We start from the raw sequence: 20,995 nt of genomic DNA, 5'->3' as shown, positions 1-20,995 counted from the left end.
GGTGTGTATTGGTACGGAGAGCGTAGAGAAGTTCAGAGACCAGGATTTTTCTGTCAGCAACCCACATAGGATGGGTAGACACAAGCGCTTGCTAATCTAGAATCAAGAAACTCAAGCAAAACTGAGGGGAGCTGAAAAGTGACACTGCACAGCTCATCCTTTTTATTGCGACTCAACTAAACACCCATCCTGTTCAAATCAGGCTCAACCAATTGATAGCTGCCATTGCCTTGATCAAGTTTCCCCTCAGATCGAGATGCACACCATCGAACTTGTTGGCCTGGATACTCATATTCCAGGTGCCGAGATGCTCCACCCCTCTTTCCCTCGCCTCCTCTCTCACCGATTCCTCAAAAATTTGTAAAGCTTTGTCTCCCTGCGTAACTATCCATTGATCTGGTTTAAGCGGCCCTGCCGCATTTGGCGTGATAAAGAGTCTTGGCCAGATGGCTCCCTTGTCGGCAAGGTATGGTGCCACGGATAAGGTATGGGCGTTGATGCCATCGAGCCAGTTGACAGTTGCTTGGAGATCGAGATCGTTCCAGAGGCCGTGGCCGAAGATAAAGGCATAGGGTTTGGGGGGCTTTGCAGGAGATAGGAGGGCTTTGAAACGTTCAACTTCGGTGGGGTCGAGCGGGAATTTTAGCATCATTTCGATAACGAGGTCGATCCTGCCACTGCCACAGGCGAGGGAGTCGGGATCGTTGGTTTCGACATCGGAAGTTTTGTAGATGCCTTGCAGCGAGCATTCTTTGACGTCAAATTGCTGGTTGCAGAAGCATTCTTTGCTGCGAGGAGTGTGAGTATTGTAGAGATTGAAGATTTGTGAGTACTAAGCACATACCGTTCTCTGGGTGAGAAGTTCCAATTGGTAACAGCACCGTAGCCAAGGTCTTTCCGTAATAGGACATTCATAGCGCCAACCACATGTCTCATCATGCTGTCTCCAACGACGATGACTTTTTCAAAGCGTTCGAAGATCTCGCATATCTCCTCTGTGCTAAACCATCGCATGTCGCAGCCTCGGGGCATAAAAGGTGCTTCTTTACCAATTCTCCCGCCTCCCGATATAGCAGTCAGCATGTCGGCGCGACTAGAGCACAGCGGGTGAAAAGGGGTATGGAGGTCGAGGCTGGAGATCTGGCATTTTGTATGATTGCGGTAGCGGTAATTGATAAAAGTGTCGAGGGAGTCAGGAACACGGCTCATTGGCACGGTGATTGTTGAAAAATCGTAGGTAGGAAAGTGTGATACGGCAAGGCCGAATTCTTTTGTAGGACAAGAGGCTTTGTGAGCAGAAGATTGAAGGGAATGCTTCGCAGTGTCAGTCACAACCTTGGACTTGAATAGGGAGTTGCACTTACCGAGAAACCAGGCAGCGAGAGGAACAGAGCTGCTGCAAGTAAGAGACCGAATAAAAGCAGATGTAACCGATTCCACTGGCAGAGGCACTTCCTGCGGCGCCATGGGAAAGGAGCAGGCAGACCACAGAGGATAGGTTTGGTGGCTGGCTTCTCAAGTTCCATGCTGGGTATGACTTGTGTTGAATTTAATCTGTCAACGACGAGGCCTCTGTAGACACAGTGCTTGAACCATAATCCGGAACAAGACTCGGGCATGAGGAGGTTGTGCTTGACCTGCTGGCAACCAATAAATTTGAACCTTCCAGGTGAATGTCAGCAAGGCTTGGCAAGATCCTGCTTCACAACTGTATTGAAGTTGGTTTGGAGTTCCCACCCGTGTTATCAGGTCCAATGCCTTCGAGCCAGTTCTCAATCCTCTTCTCCGTTTCAATCTGGTGACAAGGTACATCGCGGATGCCCGCCAGGCCTCCAGATGACTGGATCTGACCTTGAAGAGTACGCAGGTTCTCCTCAGTTAGCCTACCATAGTCAGCTTCAGCAGAGCTGGGATGCGCGGCTACCGTACAGTGCTGTATCTTGTTCGGCTTGATGCTCACTCGCGTGAACAGGCGAGCGTGCTCCAGAGTCTTGCGTGCTGTCTCTAGCTGATGAGGAGGGAGACATAGCTAGTTCATCACAGTTGTGGAAGGGAGGGCAGCATGCAGATAAGTCAGATCCACGAATTTAGATAGGGAAATTGTGATTCCACAACTTGAACATCAACGTTGACCAAAGTCATGGCGATCTAGCCTATTCCAGCGCCTTTGACTATCTGGTCCACGTTTGTTATAACAATCACCTAAGTCAGACTGACAACCAGGACGATCGTGCCGGCTCCAAAGGCTTAACCAGTGGTATCGTCTTCTGAATGCGGAGATCGATCTGTGTTAGTTCCTCTTCCCATCTTCTCGACTGAACAGCTGCATCTTCTCGACCAAAGTTGAGCCAACCAGATGATTTGCTACCATTCTTGTTCTCTTTCTTCTCTGCCTCCTTGGCCATCGACCTTGCCATCTTCTTCCAATTGTTGAGGCCTGTCTCCAAACATTCTTGACACCTTTCACCACCATCCTTCCTGTCTTCTTCTTTCATCATCCACATGATAGCCTCAGCGGCCTCAACTGCATCACGTGTCCATGAAAGTCCTTTCTCTTTTGACGATGTAGCATACAGAATCTCGCCAATATACGTCATCAGACCTACCTCCTCGCACGCTTCTTCCAGAGTATGGAAAGGAGGCTCATCACCGGATGGAGGGCTTGCCGGATACGGAGCTTCAACAAGCCAGTCTTTTATCGCCCGAAGATATGCTGAAATCACACTCTCTTCCTTTGGCTTGCTCAACTCTTTGGGCCGTGCATGGGACAAAGGGTCTGGTGGAAGATCTTTTCTTGCCTTCAACACACTCAAAAATATAGGCAAAGCCGTCTGAACATTATTGTGGAGAGCATGGTGAACCCCAAGGGCGGTACTCGCCTTAAGCAGATTTTCCGAGGCAGGAGCTTCAGCAGTGGGGTTGATGACACCAGTCTTCATATCCACCACATTTTTTGAGCCCATTGGCAAGGCCCCTGCTGCAATGTCCAGAGCCCAATCATACATGCTTTCTGCTGTCTCAGCCAGACCCTTAAAATCAAGCCAATCAGCATAGGCAAGAGCAGCATCGAGACGTTGCCTGGTGCTGAAGCCTTTTGTTGTCAAAATCCTCATATAAAAGACTTGTGGACTGGCGTAAGCAGGATCGCAATCTTCCTCCTTAGGAGGATCTTGCCAGCCGTGGGGCTTCGGCTTTGGTCGAGGATTGGACGGCCCTATCATCATCTCCTTGGGAAATACCTTTTTCCTTTTCCTGTCCGTAACGTAGCCGTCGAGGTGTTCTGCAGACCTAGCAGCACCCATAAGCGCCTGGTGATACCCTCTTCCCCAAGATTCTGGCTTCATGGAGATATCAAATCCTGTTCGACCAACGCCATCCACTAGGATGCCACCTTCATCCTGCTCCATGAGATTCTGGCCGTCGATTTTGGGGTCCTCAAGGCGTTCCAGCAACAGTTTGTAGTACGATCCAACACGAGCCCAGTCAACTATCACACCATCAATCCGTGAAAATGGTTCAAATTCTCTCGTCATGGCAGAGCGCAATACCCAGCGGCTCCCAAATGACCATTCGCGCGGAGTCGGGTATTTTCTTTCGAGGTAAAGCTGATGAATTCCGGCTCCTGCTAACATGATCATGATGGCGGCTGGCCAGAAATATGCATGGAACCGCAGTTGCCATCGCATCCTCTCCTTCCATCGCGCCTTTCTCTCGGTGGAGAGGAACCTGTTGAGTTGGGAGGATAAAGTGACATTCTGTTTTGACCTTCGAGGGGAAGAATGTAGAAAGGGAATCTGTGGTCTGGTAGCAGAAGGGAAGAGAAGGAGGAGTTGGGAGTTGTGTGTGAAGAGTCGAGGCCGTGGTCGATGGCGGACTATATTGTTCGGAGGACGCAGAGGCCTTCTGAGGTGAGCTATCCTTTGTAATAACATAGCATAGATTGTATATCACAAGGAATATGACGCTTGTGGCCAATGGGACTCGCCGGTGTGATCTCTGTTCGTGAGGTCAAAGTGGTAGCTAGTTCTAGCTGCCAAGCCGGCATGGGCTCACCTACTATAGTACTACTACTAGTAGTAAGTACTAACTAACTTAGTAGTACTTAGTACTATTAGTACGTAGTAACCTGAGGTGAGGAAGCCCTACAGCAAACGAAGAGACGTGAACTGCTCGTCCTACCCAGCCCCCACCACCTCAAGCCCATCAGTTATTACCGGCATAGCTCTGGATCAGCTAAATGTACCCTTCTAGTGCAGCTTTAGAGGATTCTACAATGCTCCGTGCTACAGCTAAGTCAGGGAGGATGTCGATGGATGCTCTCTCATCAAGCCTTTGCTTTCTGTTTGCTCCACACTCGAAGCGAAGGGATGCCTTCATCGTCAGTGAATGATACACGTTGTTTCCAGCTGAAAGAAGTTTACATCAATTGGCCTTTGTGTCAGGCTGGAAGATTCTTATCACTCGCAACATTCGCCTGAGGATGGACCATTGGCAAGAACTGGGCTTGATAATGTCGCTTGTCCTTCACCTGTTTCTGCATCACTTCTTCTGTAAAGGATCAAATCGAGGGTCAGGTGAGGCTGGAACTCGGTCGTCACTCAGCTGAAGGTTTATTCAGAAGCGGTCCAATTCATGGCCAATTGACAAGGTGCAGAGTTAACTACAAGATCAATCAACATCTCCACGTTGAGTGCATTTCAGCGCTTCCTAAGTTGCATCAATCTCTAGTAACCTATTCCGCCAAAGTCCAATCGGCTGAGTTGTGGCTCCTTGAGCCTTCTGGCTTTTGCTTGGTTCTCATCTTGCCATATTGGTATGCAATGGCGGTGGCACATGTAATATATGCTATGGGTCTTGCCCGACTCAACGTTATGTACAACTCAGGACTGGTAGGCCACGGTTGCTGCTCCTGACCCTGACCTTGGTTATATACTCTGTAGGCCCAGATGCTGAAGATATGCCTGCATTGTTTTGACCATCATTATCTTGCTTTTGGTAGATAACTTGTGAAGTCATGTGTTCCATAAATCACGGAGTCTCTACCAGATAAAGGTTGAGGACAGAGTATCAAGAACAGTTTGAAGTCACAGAAGCCTGTCCATAGACTGTGGAGCTGGAAAGGTTGTCCAGACTTTGAGATGAGAGGGTCAGAGTAGGGGTATCGGCTCAGCGGTGGCAAGGCGTAGACTCAGTATCTCCTAACAAGAAGACTGTGCTTCTGTCCACCATGATGAAGATGAGTACAGTTTTTTGAGGCATGAAAACCTGCGGTATAGTAGCAACGCAGTTGTGCATTCTACTACGTAGTATTCCGTAGGGTCGGTAAAACTTCGGCGCACCAGCACCAGTTCAGCTGTGCAACTCAAATTTTCGGCCTCAACCACAACAAGAGATTGTCAAAGCGACAATCGGTACTCTTCTTCAGCTGTTGAAACTCCCACCTGGGCCTCCGTTTGCTCCCAGCAAGATACTCTTGGATGTACATGACAAATTTCATGCCGTTGGATAGTCATGAGTATAGCGGTGAGTATAGCATCACAGGAATTCGCATCAGTCCGTTGGCCGATCACAAGGCTGGAACAGTCCTGGACCGGTATAACCCTATCCTTTCCTCAAGTAGCATCCAGCTTATCACAGGAATGCTGAATAACCGTCAGCGGTCTTCTTCTGATGTCCATTGTTCAATGGCGGTCCGAAATCTGTGACCACGCAGAGGAGTACAGGCCGCCGAGCCAAATATGGAAGACAAACTTGAGCCAGGCTCTTGAGAAGCAGCTTCTAGAATCCGAACGTGGCAGGGCCTGCTCGACCCATATCGCCTCCAGCATGAATTCCCAGACCGTGCTTCAAAGGCGGCAATCATGGAAAGGCCTGTTCAAGCGAGACTGGACTTCGTGGACCCTGCATCCTTCCCCGCATACTGTGCAAATCAACAGGTGTAGTGTCCTGTTGCCTGACAGGTCTTTTCTCTCTGACAAACGGTGGACGGTAACACCGTGGAATACATGCCTGACCAGGAACGGACTGGGACAGGATGTAGGACCAGAACGATCTCCACTCGCTGGGTATACGACTTGAGGTAATGTGATAAGAGATCCTATGGTCTCCACCCAGTGTGATTCTTGACGGTATCGTGAGCATATGTCGCTACGATAGGTGTAGCAGCTCCAGTGAGTGGAGACTGTCCTTGCCTCCATCGCTGTTGTGTATTTGGAAAGGGTAGGAGCAGATGGGTCTGATGAGTTGCGATGTCATTCTGACTCCCTGTTAATCCTCTTCTCTCTTTCATGCCATACCCAGCATCCTTATTCCTCATCCTAACTCATGTCTTTTGCTTTGCCTCTGCTCCTAACATAGCATCTGTTTTGGTCATATATTTTACCTCTGTCCAAGGAATTATTCGGCACAATTGATCAGCAAGATCACCACAACAGCCAAAGCTACCCCGCACAGCCTCTTCCCAGAGTCCCGCATTCCCCTGTCTGTCTTTGGTACGTACCTATGCATTAGGGCTTGATGCTATCCCCCGTGGAACCTGCAATAGCCATGGCTGTTGTGCACCCGGTACTGGATAAAGGGCTTTTCTCCGAACATGGCTGACTTTGCGTTTCTAGGTGCTCTTGGATATGATGCGGAAACTCTTCTCACTGTACGGCCTGCTAAACTCTTGCTCGTGCTTGCAGTACTTGTAACTGACCTATTCACCCGGTGTTTCGATTAGTCGTTGGCGACCCAAGATTTTTCGAACAACAAATTTCTGCGGGCTACAAGATCCACTGCGGCAACTCCAAACACTCTCCATGCTCGCCATAATCTCCCTCTTTATCTTTCTATACGCAATATGGGTTACTCCACAATCTGGCGAAAGGCTTCTAGCCTGTGGTGGCTCTTTCTATTCACCGTCGAATGTACTTGTTGGGCTCCATTTGAAAATCCTGACCTGACCGACCCTCAGTCCACTTGCTTCGGTGACATCCTCTGTCCTTTTGTCGACGGCATCCCTACCCTCCGCTGCGATCGTGCCTGTTACCAATATGAGCGATATGCGTAGGTGCTTCTAAGGAGAAGAACTGAATTCGCAGCTGACGGGTGGATTAGCTGCACTGATGGCCGACTTCTGGCTCTTGATCCGCCAAACCCGGACTCATTTGCTCCGCGGTGTCCGAACCAAGCCACCTCGCTCCACCTGAGCGATCCCCCATACGAGAACTACTTCTACTCAGACTGCAATGTTGATGCTCAAGTTGTCGTTACTACTCCTCTGCAAACCAGCGACCTCTCGATTATTAGCCCCCGGCTTGTTATTGCATGGCCAGCTGGGAATAGTGGTGCGTGTGCCTTTTTTGAGCCTCAAGATGGAAAAAACGGAAGTCTTGGAATCGAGCTAGTCTCCAAGGCTACTGGCTCTGATCTTTCCCCTGTCTACGTAACAAATTTCCTTTCAAAGTATCCGAGTGTTGGGGTTGAGGGCATTCTACACTTCAACTCCTCCGCCTTCCTAACCCTGTCCATTCTTGGCAGTGTCCGGACCATCCGAGACTTCACCGAGGGGCCGAGTATTCTTCCTCCCATCATCCAAGACGCGACTTCCCTGCAGTCGACAAAAAATGGAGGGGTTTCCTTGTCTAGGTTATGGTTGGACAATGAAACTAGGATCACACTTTCTTTCTCACCACACGGCAATGGTACCATTACTGTCGAGGAAGACCAAGTTTCCTTCAATCCAGGCATATATACCTTCTCAGCTCATCTCAACTATCCTCAGCTCGAGCAGCTTACGCCCCAGGAGGTCTTCAATCCCGCTTCCCAAGAACTTGCGACGCAAATGTCCGATGAAGCAACATCACTTGCTTTCTTGTCGTACACTGAGAAGCTGCTGGCAGGAGCTTGGAGATTCTTGACCTACTTTGGTCGGGATTCTATGATTTCGGCACTTTTGCTACAGCCTGTACTCAGCGAAGGCAACGGTGGTGCGATCGAAGCTGTGATAGGCGCTGTTCTTGAGCGTATCAACAAGACCGACGGTACAGCTTGTCACGAAGAGACGATCGGCGATTATGCTACCTATTTGAATCTCGTCGAAAAGAACATCTCCAGCACACAGCCCATTTTCGATTACAACATGGTTGATACAGACTACTTCCTCCCAGTCCTTATGCAACGATATTTTCTGGGCAGTCCCATGGGCATGTTACGTAGCAGAGAGCTGCTGGCAAGAGAAGCTGGCGCTATCGATTCTACCAATCGGGGTCTTAGATATGGAGATCTGGCTCGGCTGAATGCCGAAAAGATCATGGACAACGCGGCACCATTCGCTGCCCCTGGTGGCCAGGTTAAAGAGAACATGATCCGTCTCAAGGAAGACACGGTGGTTGGGCAATGGCGTGACAGTACTTATGGCAGCGGTGGTGGCCGCATCCCGTATGATGTCAACACAGCTTTGGTTCCTGCTGCCTTGCGTGCTATCGCTGCGATATCCCGCTTCGACCCCTCGATTTACGCCGGACATGACGACTGGGCTGACCTGGCTGATGAATATGCACAAGTGTGGGAAGACGAGACGCTTCCCCTTTTCCAAGTCACAATCCCGGCTGACGAAGCTCGGAATCGTCTTGAGAGCTTCGTATCAACAAGCGAATATTACAACGGGCCAAGCCATGCAGATAGCATTGACAGCGACGTCATCTTTCACGGCCTTGCCCTCGAGGGAAACAATGACATTCCGCTTGTCGATGTGATGAATACCGATGATTGCTTCCGACTTTTCCTGTTGAACACCACCAATGAAGCACAGCTTACCTTGTTTCTCAATCAATCTGCTCTGAATGTTCTTCGGCCCTTCCCAGCAGGTCTGATGACCTCCGTTGGTGTTGTCGTTGCAAATCCAGCTCTTGGTGAAGAAGAGATCTTACGGACAAACTTCACCAACAATGCCTACCATGGGACAGTCGTATGGAGCTGGCAGCTGGCTATGATTGCCAGAGGCCTTGAGACGCAGTTGGCCAGATGCAACGATGACAAGGCGCCAGCCTTCTGTGCTGATAGCAAAGTCTATGGTAATGTCAAGCTTGCTTACAATACTTTATGGGACAATCTAGAGGCAAACAGGGAAACCCTGTCTCAAGAAGTTTGGAGCTGGCGTTACATGGACAACGATTTCCAATTCACGCCACTTGGGTCTTTACCACCTCCTCCTGGAGTAGGTGGAGGCACCGAGTCAAACATTCGGCAACTATGGTCCTTGACCTTCTTAGCGGTCAAGCGGAATGAGGCGTTCAAGTGATGGGAAAGGCAGGATGCCATCATAGGATACTAGCTAGTAGCATAGCTAATAACACTTCAATCAAAATGAGATGATGCTCACTTGAAAACAAGCTTCCGAGAGTAGATGATTCATACAGATGACTATCTCCTCTGTTGTTCCTTGTTCTGACACCAAGCGCTCTTTCATCCACCCACGGCTGCAATCTTGCCATTGAGAATCCGCCATTAAGGTCCACATATCAACTTTTTCTCTAAGCTAGTACTACTTATGATTCAATCTACGGCTTATGCGTGACACTAATGCAGTTAGCAACGACACCTAGTAGGGACAGGTATTTCCACATAGCGAAATTCTGATGCTTGGATATATCTAGTGTAAATGGCTTGGCTGCTACAGGGATTTCCGACCACTGAGCTTCTCTATTCCCAAACTCAGATATCGATGAGATGACCATGATATATCATGGACTTCCACAGCGCAAGAAGCAGTACATCTCCCACAAGACCGATCTTAATACGAAGGCTTCGGATGAAGAGGACGATGGTTACGGGCCAAGAAGATTCTTCGTCATCAGAAAGGCGTGCTGCAACCTGTGGGGGAACCAGCAGCGGTGGCGCTTACCTTCTATGCAGGTGATGGATCAAATAAGACAGAATGTTGATACAGGACCTCTGCTGTCTTGCGGCACGGACTTCCAAGCCGAGATCGTAGTGACCTTCGTGAAGCAACAGGCTTGTAGTCAAGCGACTACCGTAGTATTCAAGGCAGAGACCACAGCAATGCCGAATGGCTTCAAGCTATGTGTACCCACCATGGAGGACTGAATTGAGTAGGGACTTGGAAAAGCTGGGCCCAACAAACCACAGAAGCGAGATCCCATGTGCACTTACAGTTTCAGGAAACATGGGAGAGCACGAACTGAAGAGAGCAACTTCTGCTGCCCTGCGGGCGATGTTGATGGGGAGACACCATCGGGTACAGGTATGATCCAATGAACATGCATAAGCCATCGGAGATACTTGTCTTTTTCCAGGAAAGCAAATGCTAAAGCATTACCAATCATTCTCCCTCTTCCTGTTGCTTTGGTTTGTCCTCTGCGTCAGCCGGTGTATCCATCAAATCAAATAAACCAAATCATGGCCCTCATTTGATTTGCTTATCCAACCAATCCCAGAGGTCGACTTGACTTGGGTTGGCTGGTTTGCCAGATGGAGTCAATCGGTACCAGTAAACAATATTTTTTTAAGGACTGTGAAGGATTTTCAAGAGTCTGCCAAGACTTTTATCTTTTCATCCAAAATCACCCTGAACTTTACTTCAGTCAAGATTTGCATTGGCGGACTTGGTTTATTTGCCAAGCATTGGATTTGGCTTAGTATTTGACTCGGTTTGATTCAAACGGACACATTGGCGTCAGCATTGCAATGTTGTAGCAACAATGCAGAATTCGAGCGAGTATTGTTAAGGATATCACAAAGTGGACACAATGCCAACTGAAAATGCTTTGTGTGCAAGAACAGAATCCTACACACTTTCGAGCAGACTTTCTTTGTCTTTGGCGACGTTTTTGATATGCTTGACAAAGGTCATATTGACCTGCTTTGTGGAAAGTCTTCCTGTCAATGATCGACAAAGCTGTGATCACGAGTTGCTCGTCTGAAAGTTGGAGACTGGATGGTGACCGTATACATATAAAGTATGCTAACAGGCTCTCTTGTCCCAGGCTCTCCACGCACCCAGCAAAAGCTTGAGAGAGAGAGGTATTCAATCAACTTTTTCGACCGAGTCTGTTTGTTCCACCAAAACCTCAAGCTTCCAATCTCAGTATTCGAACGCCGGTCGTTTAGAACTACCCTGAGTCCGTCAAAACTTTCGCACAACAACACCACCATGCTTCCCACACTGGTTCCCATGCCTTTCGACCTTGATTTCATGGTGCGAGAGACAGCCGTCTTCATCAACCTACACCAACTCGAACTGGTTCTCCTCCTGCTAGATGAACATGTCGACCCCATCGACATTCCCGAATACGTCCGCGAGAGACTCTCCGGCGTTGAGCTCACAGTGAAAGACGTCGTGGAGATCAGAAATGGCAATTTTCACATCTCGGGATCAAACTTCCACGTCAGGATGCCATCTGGGAATTTTGTTCATATTGACATTGTTGACGATTACTTTTCGCTCCTTCCTACCATCTCCTCAATGAGCGAGCTGCAGCGCCAATTTCAAGACGAATACGGTGTCCTGATTGATGACCACGACATGTTAGACATCTTTTACGGTGCGTTCCATGTTGTTGGTCCTAAAACAATCGATCTCACTACCAAAGAAAAACATTTTGTGCCAAGATCAGACCTCTCCGAAGCCATATGGATGTTTGAAAGAGGCTTCTCTGCTGATTTCATCTCCAGATATGTCTGGTATCGGTTTCATTCTCGCCTCCCTGCTCATGAATTGGTCCGCCTTGCTCTAGCAAATAACGAAGAAATTGTCGAAGACGCAGCTTTGTTCGCAATCTTGAAGTCCGCTCCTGCAAGAGTCCGTCCATACCCGCCTTGCTTGAAACAGACAGCACGTCGAGCTCCGCCCCCATTGCCAATCATGACGTTTCCTCAAGTTTTCGACGATCCCGATGTTGAAGCAGTGCGACGTAGTGGAGAGACCTTTACCGCAAATCCAGCTGTGATCTGCCATTTTGATGACGGAACATACTCTCTGTACACCGATTTCCAGGGCCACCTTGAGTCTGCTAGCAACACTCCCACCTCCACTTACTCTGACGAGACGGACAGTGGACCTGAGTCAGACTCGATATCAGAGGAATCAATCAAGTCCGATGTCGCTTCCCGTGTTCTGGTTCACCTTCAAGACGGCGATTATTTGGTAGACCTTGAACAACCAGACCTTGACTGGATCCAAGTCCCCCGTCTTGCGTCTCGAGACCATTCTCCGGAAGATGACCGTCTTTCCTGGTTCCAAAGTGCAACCGAGATGTACCTGCATATTCCCGTCACTGATGATTGTGGTATACAATCACTATCACAGATGGAATTGGACATTGATAGCAACTTCGACAACGACCTGGCCTTGGAAGAGTTGACCCTCGCTCATCACCCAAATCCCTTTCGTTCACACCCGATCGAGGTACAGGCACAAGACCCAGACACGGATTTTGCTGGTCTACCGAGCCTCGGTCACACCACTCTTGACAACCTAGAAACGGAAAGCGGTGGTGATTTTGAGTCGCTCTTCTCCGACACTGAGGGTTCGATACTGTTCGACCAAGAGCTCGATGCCATCTTCGCAGATGCGGGATTCGTCGACCTTGAGAGAGGTAATCCTCATTCCGACTCAATTCTGGACCTCGACCTGGAAAGGGGACAACCACAATCCGAGATGCTCTTTGACGTCGCGGACCCATCGTTGGATGATGAAGATCCGTTCCTCCTCCAAGAACCTCCACGCAAGAAGAGAAAAAGCTCATCGCTCTTCTCCTTGGGATGCAGCAATCAGGTGCAGTAGGTCGTTCCTTGTCCCGTTCATCCCTCTCATGCCGTCCGTTTGCTTTCTACTGGCGTCCTGGTAGTGTTTAATTGGGCATTTGCAAAGGTAAGTCAGGTGCAAGGCGTTGCAGCAGTTAGGTATAGTATGGTTTCTTCCTCTCCCATTTCAACCCCATTTTGTGAGTTGCAGTTTAGCTTTCACTCAATGCCGGACACTTAAAGCTCCCATACTCCCCCTTCCATTTTCTTAGTAGCCGTATGTAGACCCATCAACAGAAATGCAGAAGTAGCATGAATAAGTAGTCTTCGTTGGACGCTTCCCACTTAACAACCTCCTCAAGCCGTAGGATAGTGAGTCAACCGACTTGCTGCATTCTCCCGCAGCGCAGATAACCTCATAAGCATCGTCTCTTCTCATTAGTACCAGAGCCAGCGTCAAAAATTGTATAAAGAATCCTTTGAAAGAACAAAAAGAAATGTATGATGGCTGGTCCCACTGAGGCTTGAACTCAGAACCTTCACATTGCAGGAATTAATGGACCCTATTAGTGTGACGCGCTAACCAATTGTGCCATGGGACCGATCTGGGAGAAACTGTTTTTAAGAATTATATAAACCTTTATTGTTATACCTTGATTTGGTGTTACATCTTTGTTTCCAAGCAAGCTAAATTGAGATCTCTACCTGACGTGACGTCTGCGAGATTACCCTCTTATGTAAAGATGGAAAATCTTCATCAGTTTTACGTGCATCATCATCCTCCTTGTATGTTCCTATTCGCCTTAAGTTGGTGATGAACTACAAAAGTCAAGACTCAATCATCATGCTAGATCCTATCAGATTATTTACGGTGAGAACAAAAGTGGTGCAGTGCAAGAGCAAAGGATCACTACGTGCCTTCAGGACCAAGTTGAGAGGACGGCACAAAAAATTCTTAATGTGTTCTGCCAATTAGAGAGGGGCTCTGAAAATGACGCGGTATTGGTCCTTTAATTCAACAGACGTTTTATTTCTCTAGGGATTGTCAAGAGGCTCAAATGACCATAATTTAGCCATGATTTGATTGTCATTTTCCTAGAATAACGTCTGAAATAACATGATTTTATTAAATTTCAGATGTTTAACTGCACAATTCTATGTGCACTACGGAGTAGATCATATCACGCTGAGGCTGGAACTAAGCACACTGTGATGGTGATTTAGGCATACTTTTCAGAGGGTCTTCTCCTGCCAAGTGCCTTGCAACTCGTCCGGCCAATTAAGGAGGCTTGGCGGACTGTCGATGTTCAAGCTCGAGTGACTGGAGACAATTTTGCAGGGCAAGTCACTGTGGACGGCTTTGAAAGGGTGCATGCAGCGGCTGTTGACCTTTCAACTGAGTCAAGGATGCACACCAATCCCACGAAAAAAATTAACTACGACCCACTCTGGTGTAACAATGGCGATTTCTACAGTCCACAGCGAGAAACAGTGCCAAGACATGCAGATCTACCGTAGCGGAACCTGACGCCTTGAACGACCAGGCCGTGGTTTGTCTAACACGCCCACCATTGAGAGCAGATCTGGCTGCGTGCAGGGTGTAGCAGAGCTCCTCCCTCTGTACAGTGGGTTTGAATGGGCTTCTTCAGTCCCTACATGGTTAAGTATATATGTTCGACATCCAGAACAAGTGCACGTGCGACCCCTTCCGTGGCAAAGCCATTCCCCTGTCTCTCTAGCTACAACAGTATAGCGTGTGTCTTGAGCAGAGCTATGCACTTCGGGTCGATGCTTACTCAAAGTCCACAAGAGAATGGCCCATAATAAATGCAGGGTAATGTCCCAGCATTAAACCCTACATCCCATAAATCCGCATTTGTCCCTCCAATGTCAAGCTGTCGATTCAGGCCTTGTCAATGCTAACTAAAAATTAAAACCAACAGTTCTATTGTTGACTATGCGGAAGCCCACAAAATCTGAAACGGATCGACCTGGAGGTCATCGCTGGAAATGTCAAGATATGACGTCTATTGAGCTCGCTTCAGACTTGGGACGAAGACCCCATACAAGTCCAGGAGCTTCCTTGGTAGTTTAACGCCGTCGACGGCCATATGAATAGTATAAGATCAATACCACAATCAGTACTACAAGCGATCCACTTCCAAATTTCCTGATTTTAGCTGGACCTATAAGTACATACTCTCTGATAAGTATTTGTGTCGCCGCCGATTGAACGGAGATGTGTGACCCATTTCAGGACCACCCATTATAGATGCAAGGACAGGCTAAAAAGCCCTGAACAGGGTGTATTCCTACAAGAAACTATCTAGGAGTCGAAGCCCGCACTCGTCCTTACTATTCAACCCCACTCAACAAACCCTTGAGTAGCTTAGCTCCCCATCCAATTCTCGAAATCTCAAACCTCTCAAACACCCTTCGAAGTTGCACTGCGCTGTGAATCGACCTATCAGGCTACACGAACTGTTGCGGGTAGTCAACCACAAATGACCTGATATTCGCCTTCACTTTTTCCACGCTGATTTGCTGATCCTGCGCTCTTCCTTACTCACAGGTGTATGTTCATATAGTAGTACCCAATACTCACCCTTCTCTCCGTAGTCACCTCCGTCCCCATCTCAGACTTTCACGAAGCCCTCCCGCCAGCTGTGCACCTGTTTTGAGAAGTGTCCGTCCAGGGCAGCTGCTCAGCACCACCAAATTACGTTATCCTTCCTAGATGGAAAACTTGGCGGCCAGGAAGCATGCCAAGAGTGCATCCATGTCTGCTTCATTCATGTTTGGCTGACTCGTGACGTTTTATTTCCTTTGGCGCGTTGAAAAAGCGAGGTAACAATCAGATGAGGAAAGCGTGCTTTTTGATGGATTGAGATTGGTTTGGTCCATTGGATGGACGGGGAGATGGAGACGACTAAGTAGTTCTTGTTGATGCCACGGGAGCTTGGGAGTCATACTCATGGGGAAGCCAGCTCGATATTGCTATGATTACGGTCAGCTTTGCTGGCTGGACCATACATCTCTTGCATACCGCAACCCGCTTTATTGTTGACCCAATGACAAGGAAACCATAGCGAAGAGAAGTTGGAATAGATACAAACAATGTCGGTCACGAACTGACCCCAACCAGGACCTTCAACTTCTGCACTAGCTCTTCGATCCTGCTCTCTCCGTCCACAAGGAGATTCTCTACGCCCTTGATCCTCCCATTGTCACCCACAACAACGGCCCGCTCGATCAGCCCCTTATTGGAGATCTTGATCCGTGCAACCGTGCCATCTGTCCATGTAATTCGTGCCTGGCGGGCTTCGAATGCTGTTGCTTCGATTGATTGGATGCCGTAGAGCCCTATGCCGTCCTCTTGTGAATCATAGTCCATCCCCTCGTCGTCCCTGTCGTCCCTGTCGTCCCTGTCGTCCCTGTCGTCCCTGTCGGGGTTTTTGGAAGGGATTAATTCCAATTGCTCCTTTAGTAATTCAATGGCGTCTCTTCTTAGCTCCCAACATATAAGCTCATGTCGGACTCTGCGGACAAAGGCGTGTAGATCCTGCTTTATTTTCTGATTGGCGTCTGAACCCGCAACGGTATATCCTTCATCTTCGTCCTTCAGTGGCAGGAATTGCTCCTCAAGTCTCTCCAATGCAACGAATGCGGGGATGGTATGTCGATGCACCCGGAACTCGTCACTCTGCTCCTCAACGCGTCGAAGTAGGATGTAGTAGGGCTTTTGAAAGGTGCCGTGTCGAGAACAGTGGTCAAGACGGATCCCTAAGAGACGGCCATGGAGGTGGCTGTTATTTGGTGAGGGATCTGTGAACGGGAATGTGGTTACGGTAAAGGAGAGGCGGTGCATATTCGTTTGGTGGTTTGTCATAGAGCTAGACTTCTCCGAGGTGATGAGGGGTTGGTCGTCCATGGGAAGGTCGGGAGAAGAAGTGGTGGGGACATGACTTTTCAGCTGGCTTTGGACTTTGGTCGAGCTGAGGAGGGTGTTGGTAACTAGCCGCCGGCGTTTCGTGAGCTCCTGGACTACACAATATCAGCTCTCGCTACTAAGTCTGTGACGTAGAGAAGTTATCTGATTACTTTGCTCTTGGACATGTCGGATCTCATCATCCAGCTCATGCATAGCCTCATACTGATGCGATTGACTGGCTGATTCGACCAGTGCCATATCGGCGGATGTGTGCTCTGAATTGAGGAAATAGGAAGAAGGCTGCCAGTGGTTGTGGTGTGCAGGTGATTGCGCGACATTCCAGTGGACGCGATGCGCGCCGTCCGCCCAGCCTTTTTTTAAAAGTACCGGTTTAGCTGCAGCTCACGTGCCATTGCTGAATCCGCCTTGGGCCAGATTTCACAATCTAGGGGTTCAATTCCCTTTCGAACCGCCGAGAAACAAGCTATGTTTCCTTTGGATCCCACTTGATGCTTAGCAGTGTGAATATGGCATCAATTCATTCGCTGCGACCCCTGAAGATCTGTAACCCAGTCTTGTCCGCTTTGTCACCACGGAATGCTTGTTAGTGTCTCCGAGCCTGAGGACAGAGAGTCCTCCCCAGACGCCCCACTACACAATTGCATGGATGCCTGATACTTTTGACGAATCTCTCTCCCCTCCTCCTCTACAAAATCCCTCGTCCACTGATCCTTCCACCATCCTACCCGTCCACGTCGCTCAGCACAGGCAGAACCTGGAAAGGGAGAAGAAAAAATCACAAGGCGAACAAGGAATACAGCTAGACACATTGCTTCACAAACCGGAAGACAAAGGCAACGACCCGGATTCAACAACTCCGGACGCTGTTGAAGGCGACTCCGATTCGGCCGAGGACGAGCAAACTGAGGACAAGGCCCTCTTACCCTCAGATAAAACTTCACCACAAATGAAACGAAAAAGTCGAAACGATAAAGACCAACCGTCCAGTCGGCGCACTGATCTTCACGTCTCGACCAATCAGAACGGTGACGCGAATGGCCACGCAAACGGCGAGATGAATTCCCAGCTTGAGATGAGTCGGAAGACGGCCTCGATGGATTCCCCAACAGCCAGGGCGCATCTCATGAGCAGGTCAGAATTTACACTCGATGATGAGCCTCCGCCTCCAACACCCAACACACCCGGCCTGGTCACTACGAGCTTTACCGATCTACCAGTATCGGACAGGCGGAATTTTCTGCTGCTTTGTCTGTTATATTTCTTGCAGGGTATACCAATGGGGCTGGCAATGGGTTCGGTACCGTTTTTATTGAAAAGTCACTTTTCGTATGGTCAGATTGGGATATTCTCCTTGGCAGCATATCCATATGCGTTGAAATTGTTATGGAGTCCCATTGTCGATGCTGTCTGGAGTCGTAGGTTTGGAAGGAGAAAAAGCTGGATCACCCCTATTCAGACCATTTCTGGAATATCGATGATTTGGCTGGGCAAGAGAATAGACAAGATGATGGTTGCTGCGGGTGAGAACGAAGGGGCTGGTGTTTGGTCATTCACCGGTTGGTGGTTCCTACTCGTGATGCTCTGTGCTACGCAGGATATTGCTGTAGACGGCTGGGCTATCTCCCTCCTTTCGATCCCGAACCTATCCTACGCCTCAACAGCACAGACTGTCGGTCTCACGGCTGGTTCTTTTCTGTCTCATACCGTCTTTCTGGCATTCAATGCCCCAGACTTTGCCAATCGTTGGTTTCGAAGTACACCTCAGGAGTATGGGTTGATGACTCTGGGAGGCTACATGGAATTTTGGGGATGGGTTTATCTACTTGTCACATTTGGACTCGTGATCCTCAAGAAGGAGGATAGGACGAAAGAGAGAGACGGGATAATGGAAGTATACCGCAGTATGCTTGGAGTGCTGAAACTGAGGAATATCCACACCCTCATCATTATCATGCTTATTGGCAAACTCGGGTTCGTGACGAATGACGCTGTCACGAACCTCAAGCTTCTAGATAAAGGTTTTGGCCAGGCAAATCTGGCGCTCGTTGTGTTGATCGACTTTCCATTTGAGATCAGTCTGGGCTATTATGCCGGAAAATGGTCCACCAAGTATACGCCTCTCAGGTTATGGTGTTGGGCTTTCGCTGCCAGGTTGCTCGCTGCCATTTTCGCACAGATCACTATTATGATATATCCGTCGAATCCGGTCCCGACGTGGTATATGCTTGTCGTGATCCTTGAGCATATTTACTCGACTTTCATGAACACAGTAATGTTCGTTGCCGGATCAGCGTTCTTCGCCAGGATTGCCGATCCTGACATTGGAGGGACATATATGACCATGCTGGCTACGTATGTTTGACCCGACCAGTGAAATTTGTGAAGCTTTCTGCTAACAGTTTTAACTCTATAGTGTTTCCAACCTTGGTGGCACATTCCCCAAATTCTTCATCCTTAAACTTGTCGATGCGCTCACTGTCGCCACCTGTCATCCTCATCCAGATCTTTCATCGTTTAAGCCTGTAGACCCGTCAATATCACCCGTTACATCTCCCTTTTCCTGCGTGTTGGAGGCCGAGAAACACCGTTGCGTGGAGGGAGGCGGCACGTGTACGATAGCGCGAGATGGTTTCTACTATACCAACATAATCTTCGTCATCATTGGTGCGTTGACTTTTTGGGGATATATCCAGAGGAAAGCCTTGGCTCTTCAAGCACTACCTCTCCGGGCGTGGAGGTTGAGCGGGGAGCCTTGAAGAGGGAAGGAAAGTGGTTGACTAGATGATGATATCAATGCGACGATAGACACTTGTTCTTTAAACTTCAAGTTCATACCACTACTAGTGGTACCATGTTGGTCGAAGATCTGGAGTCTTGGGATATTGACGAACCACAATCGAGCAATCTCGACGCATTACTACCATGCCCTCCTCTAGGAATTCGACTGTGGTTTGAACTAGATTTGAAAGTGTACTGGTAGCATAATCAGAGTACGTTTTGGTGGTGTTTGGGTGATATTTAAGTGTGATTGAATGTCTTGATTATGCTAGAGTTGACTTGAATACATGGAATGCTTGATTAAACTCAAGTGCCTTTTAAGCGCTGGCTGGTGCACTCCTTAAACAAGCAAACACATCGGAGTGACTTCGCAGCACACTTAAGTAGATTCATCTATGTCAAGCTAACTCAGAACGTCATCAAGTAACATTCAAACATATGTAGATAGATGCTATTCAAATAATCCACTGTATTTATACGACCCAGTACCCACTACTACTAGTACTGCTGCTGCTGCTACCGCTGTTATTATCACTACTAAGTAGTAGATGGAGCACTCCCATCACACCAGATTCTTGATTACAGTGCTCTCGTCTCCGCCACGACCTACGTTCAAGCCTAGTGAAAGCGACACTGCGAAAAAGCGCTGGGTAGCGTTACAATACAATATACCTCATGCCATGCCTTGCTAGGAAGGCGGTCGTGTGCTCAGTGCTCACAGTTGTCTCAAAATCTTCAGACCCTTCTGCTTCGCCATTGGCTGACGCACAAATGCTAGTCCAAATGCATGAAATTTCAAAATGCTAAATTAAGACTAGCGCAGATGAGACTGAGTGCTGAGACAATGCTCCACGGACAATTTTTCTTTCCAGTCTGGGCGGACACCGAGGTTAGATTGAATCTACAGGAGGGGACATGTTTAACCACCTGCCCGCAAAAGATTGGCGTCTTCCAGAAGCCGACGCCATTATTCTAGGCGCCGAGTGGTTCGACGCTATGAAATAGCTTCCACGAGGCTTATCTTTGCCTCCACAAAAGCTAAGGTGACAGGACAATTCAACCTGTGGAGGATCAAAGTACGAGATACTCCGTATTTGCGTATGAAGGTTGTTCCAGGTGGATTTCAAACCAGCACAGGCGAGTACTCCCGTACAGTCGGCTGGAATGGTCAACCAAACTTCAAGAAACGTTGAGTCCGGGTCCGATCAGCAACCCTCCGCCCAAACCCAACGATTGATGTTACACAGCAGAAGAAGGGAACGCTAGGTTGGGTGCCGAGGTCAAGAAGCCCAATCCCTCGCCATACGGATCATTCTCCTCTTCTGGTGCAGCCGCTTTGTATCCCACTGGTGACGTTGGATCAAGGACGCCGGAGGCAGTGGCTCTAGTAGTTTGGAGTGGTAGAGTGTATTACAACTGGAAGTCAGATGACCAAATCCAAGCCAGCGTAGATTCAACCAATCTATCTTTGAACAGCATCACCTTCACCATCCTTAGGAGCCTGGGAAGACAATCAGC

The 20,995-nt window shown here is 48.6% G+C and overlaps 6 protein-coding genes across 6 annotated transcripts; 3 read left to right on the top strand and 3 right to left on the bottom strand.

The window, feature by feature from the left end:
• Positions 1-193: 193 nt before the first annotated feature.
• Positions 194-2,027, bottom strand: EPUS_04976 (uncharacterized protein; the record flags this gene model as incomplete). Its single annotated transcript, XM_007804094.1, has 5 exons — positions 194-788; positions 845-1,314; positions 1,365-1,662; positions 1,707-1,883; positions 1,930-2,027. 5 exons carry the CDS (start codon positions 2,025-2,027, stop codon positions 194-196), a joined length of 1,638 nt encoding a protein of 545 aa, XP_007802285.1.
• Positions 2,028-2,207: 180 nt separating this feature from the next.
• Positions 2,208-3,638, bottom strand: EPUS_04975 (uncharacterized protein; the record flags this gene model as incomplete). The annotated part of the gene is made up of 1 exon (XM_007804093.1): positions 2,208-3,638. One exon carries the CDS (start codon positions 3,636-3,638, stop codon positions 2,208-2,210), a length of 1,431 nt encoding a protein of 476 aa, XP_007802284.1.
• A 3,203-nt stretch (positions 3,639-6,841) lies between these two features.
• EPUS_04974 (uncharacterized protein) lies at positions 6,842-9,283 on the top strand (the record flags this gene model as incomplete). Its single annotated transcript, XM_007804092.1, has 2 exons — positions 6,842-7,047; positions 7,099-9,283. 2 exons carry the CDS (start codon positions 6,842-6,844, stop codon positions 9,281-9,283), a joined length of 2,391 nt encoding a protein of 796 aa, XP_007802283.1.
• Positions 9,284-11,155: 1,872 nt separating this feature from the next.
• Positions 11,156-12,787, top strand: EPUS_04973 (uncharacterized protein; the record flags this gene model as incomplete). Its single annotated transcript, XM_007804091.1, has 1 exon — positions 11,156-12,787. The coding sequence occupies one exon, from the start codon at positions 11,156-11,158 to the stop codon at positions 12,785-12,787; it is 1,632 nt and encodes a 543-aa protein (XP_007802282.1).
• Positions 12,788-15,871: 3,084 nt separating this feature from the next.
• Positions 15,872-16,936, bottom strand: EPUS_04972 (uncharacterized protein; the record flags this gene model as incomplete). The annotated part of the gene is made up of 2 exons (XM_007804090.1): positions 15,872-16,791; positions 16,849-16,936. The coding sequence occupies 2 exons, from the start codon at positions 16,934-16,936 to the stop codon at positions 15,872-15,874; spliced, it is 1,008 nt and encodes a 335-aa protein (XP_007802281.1).
• A 409-nt stretch (positions 16,937-17,345) lies between these two features.
• On the top strand, positions 17,346-19,455 carry EPUS_04971 (uncharacterized protein; the record flags this gene model as incomplete). The annotated part of the gene is made up of 2 exons (XM_007804089.1): positions 17,346-19,051; positions 19,113-19,455. 2 exons carry the CDS (start codon positions 17,346-17,348, stop codon positions 19,453-19,455), a joined length of 2,049 nt encoding a protein of 682 aa, XP_007802280.1.
• Between the last annotated feature and the right edge of the window lie 1,540 nt (positions 19,456-20,995).

The sequence above is a fragment of the Endocarpon pusillum genome (assembly GCF_000464535.1).
Source record: "Endocarpon pusillum Z07020 unplaced genomic scaffold scaffold2776, whole genome shotgun sequence".
In the NCBI taxonomy this organism is placed as follows: domain Eukaryota; kingdom Fungi; phylum Ascomycota; class Eurotiomycetes; order Verrucariales; family Verrucariaceae; genus Endocarpon; species Endocarpon pusillum.
This window is presented reverse-complemented; position numbering and strand designations above follow the sequence as displayed.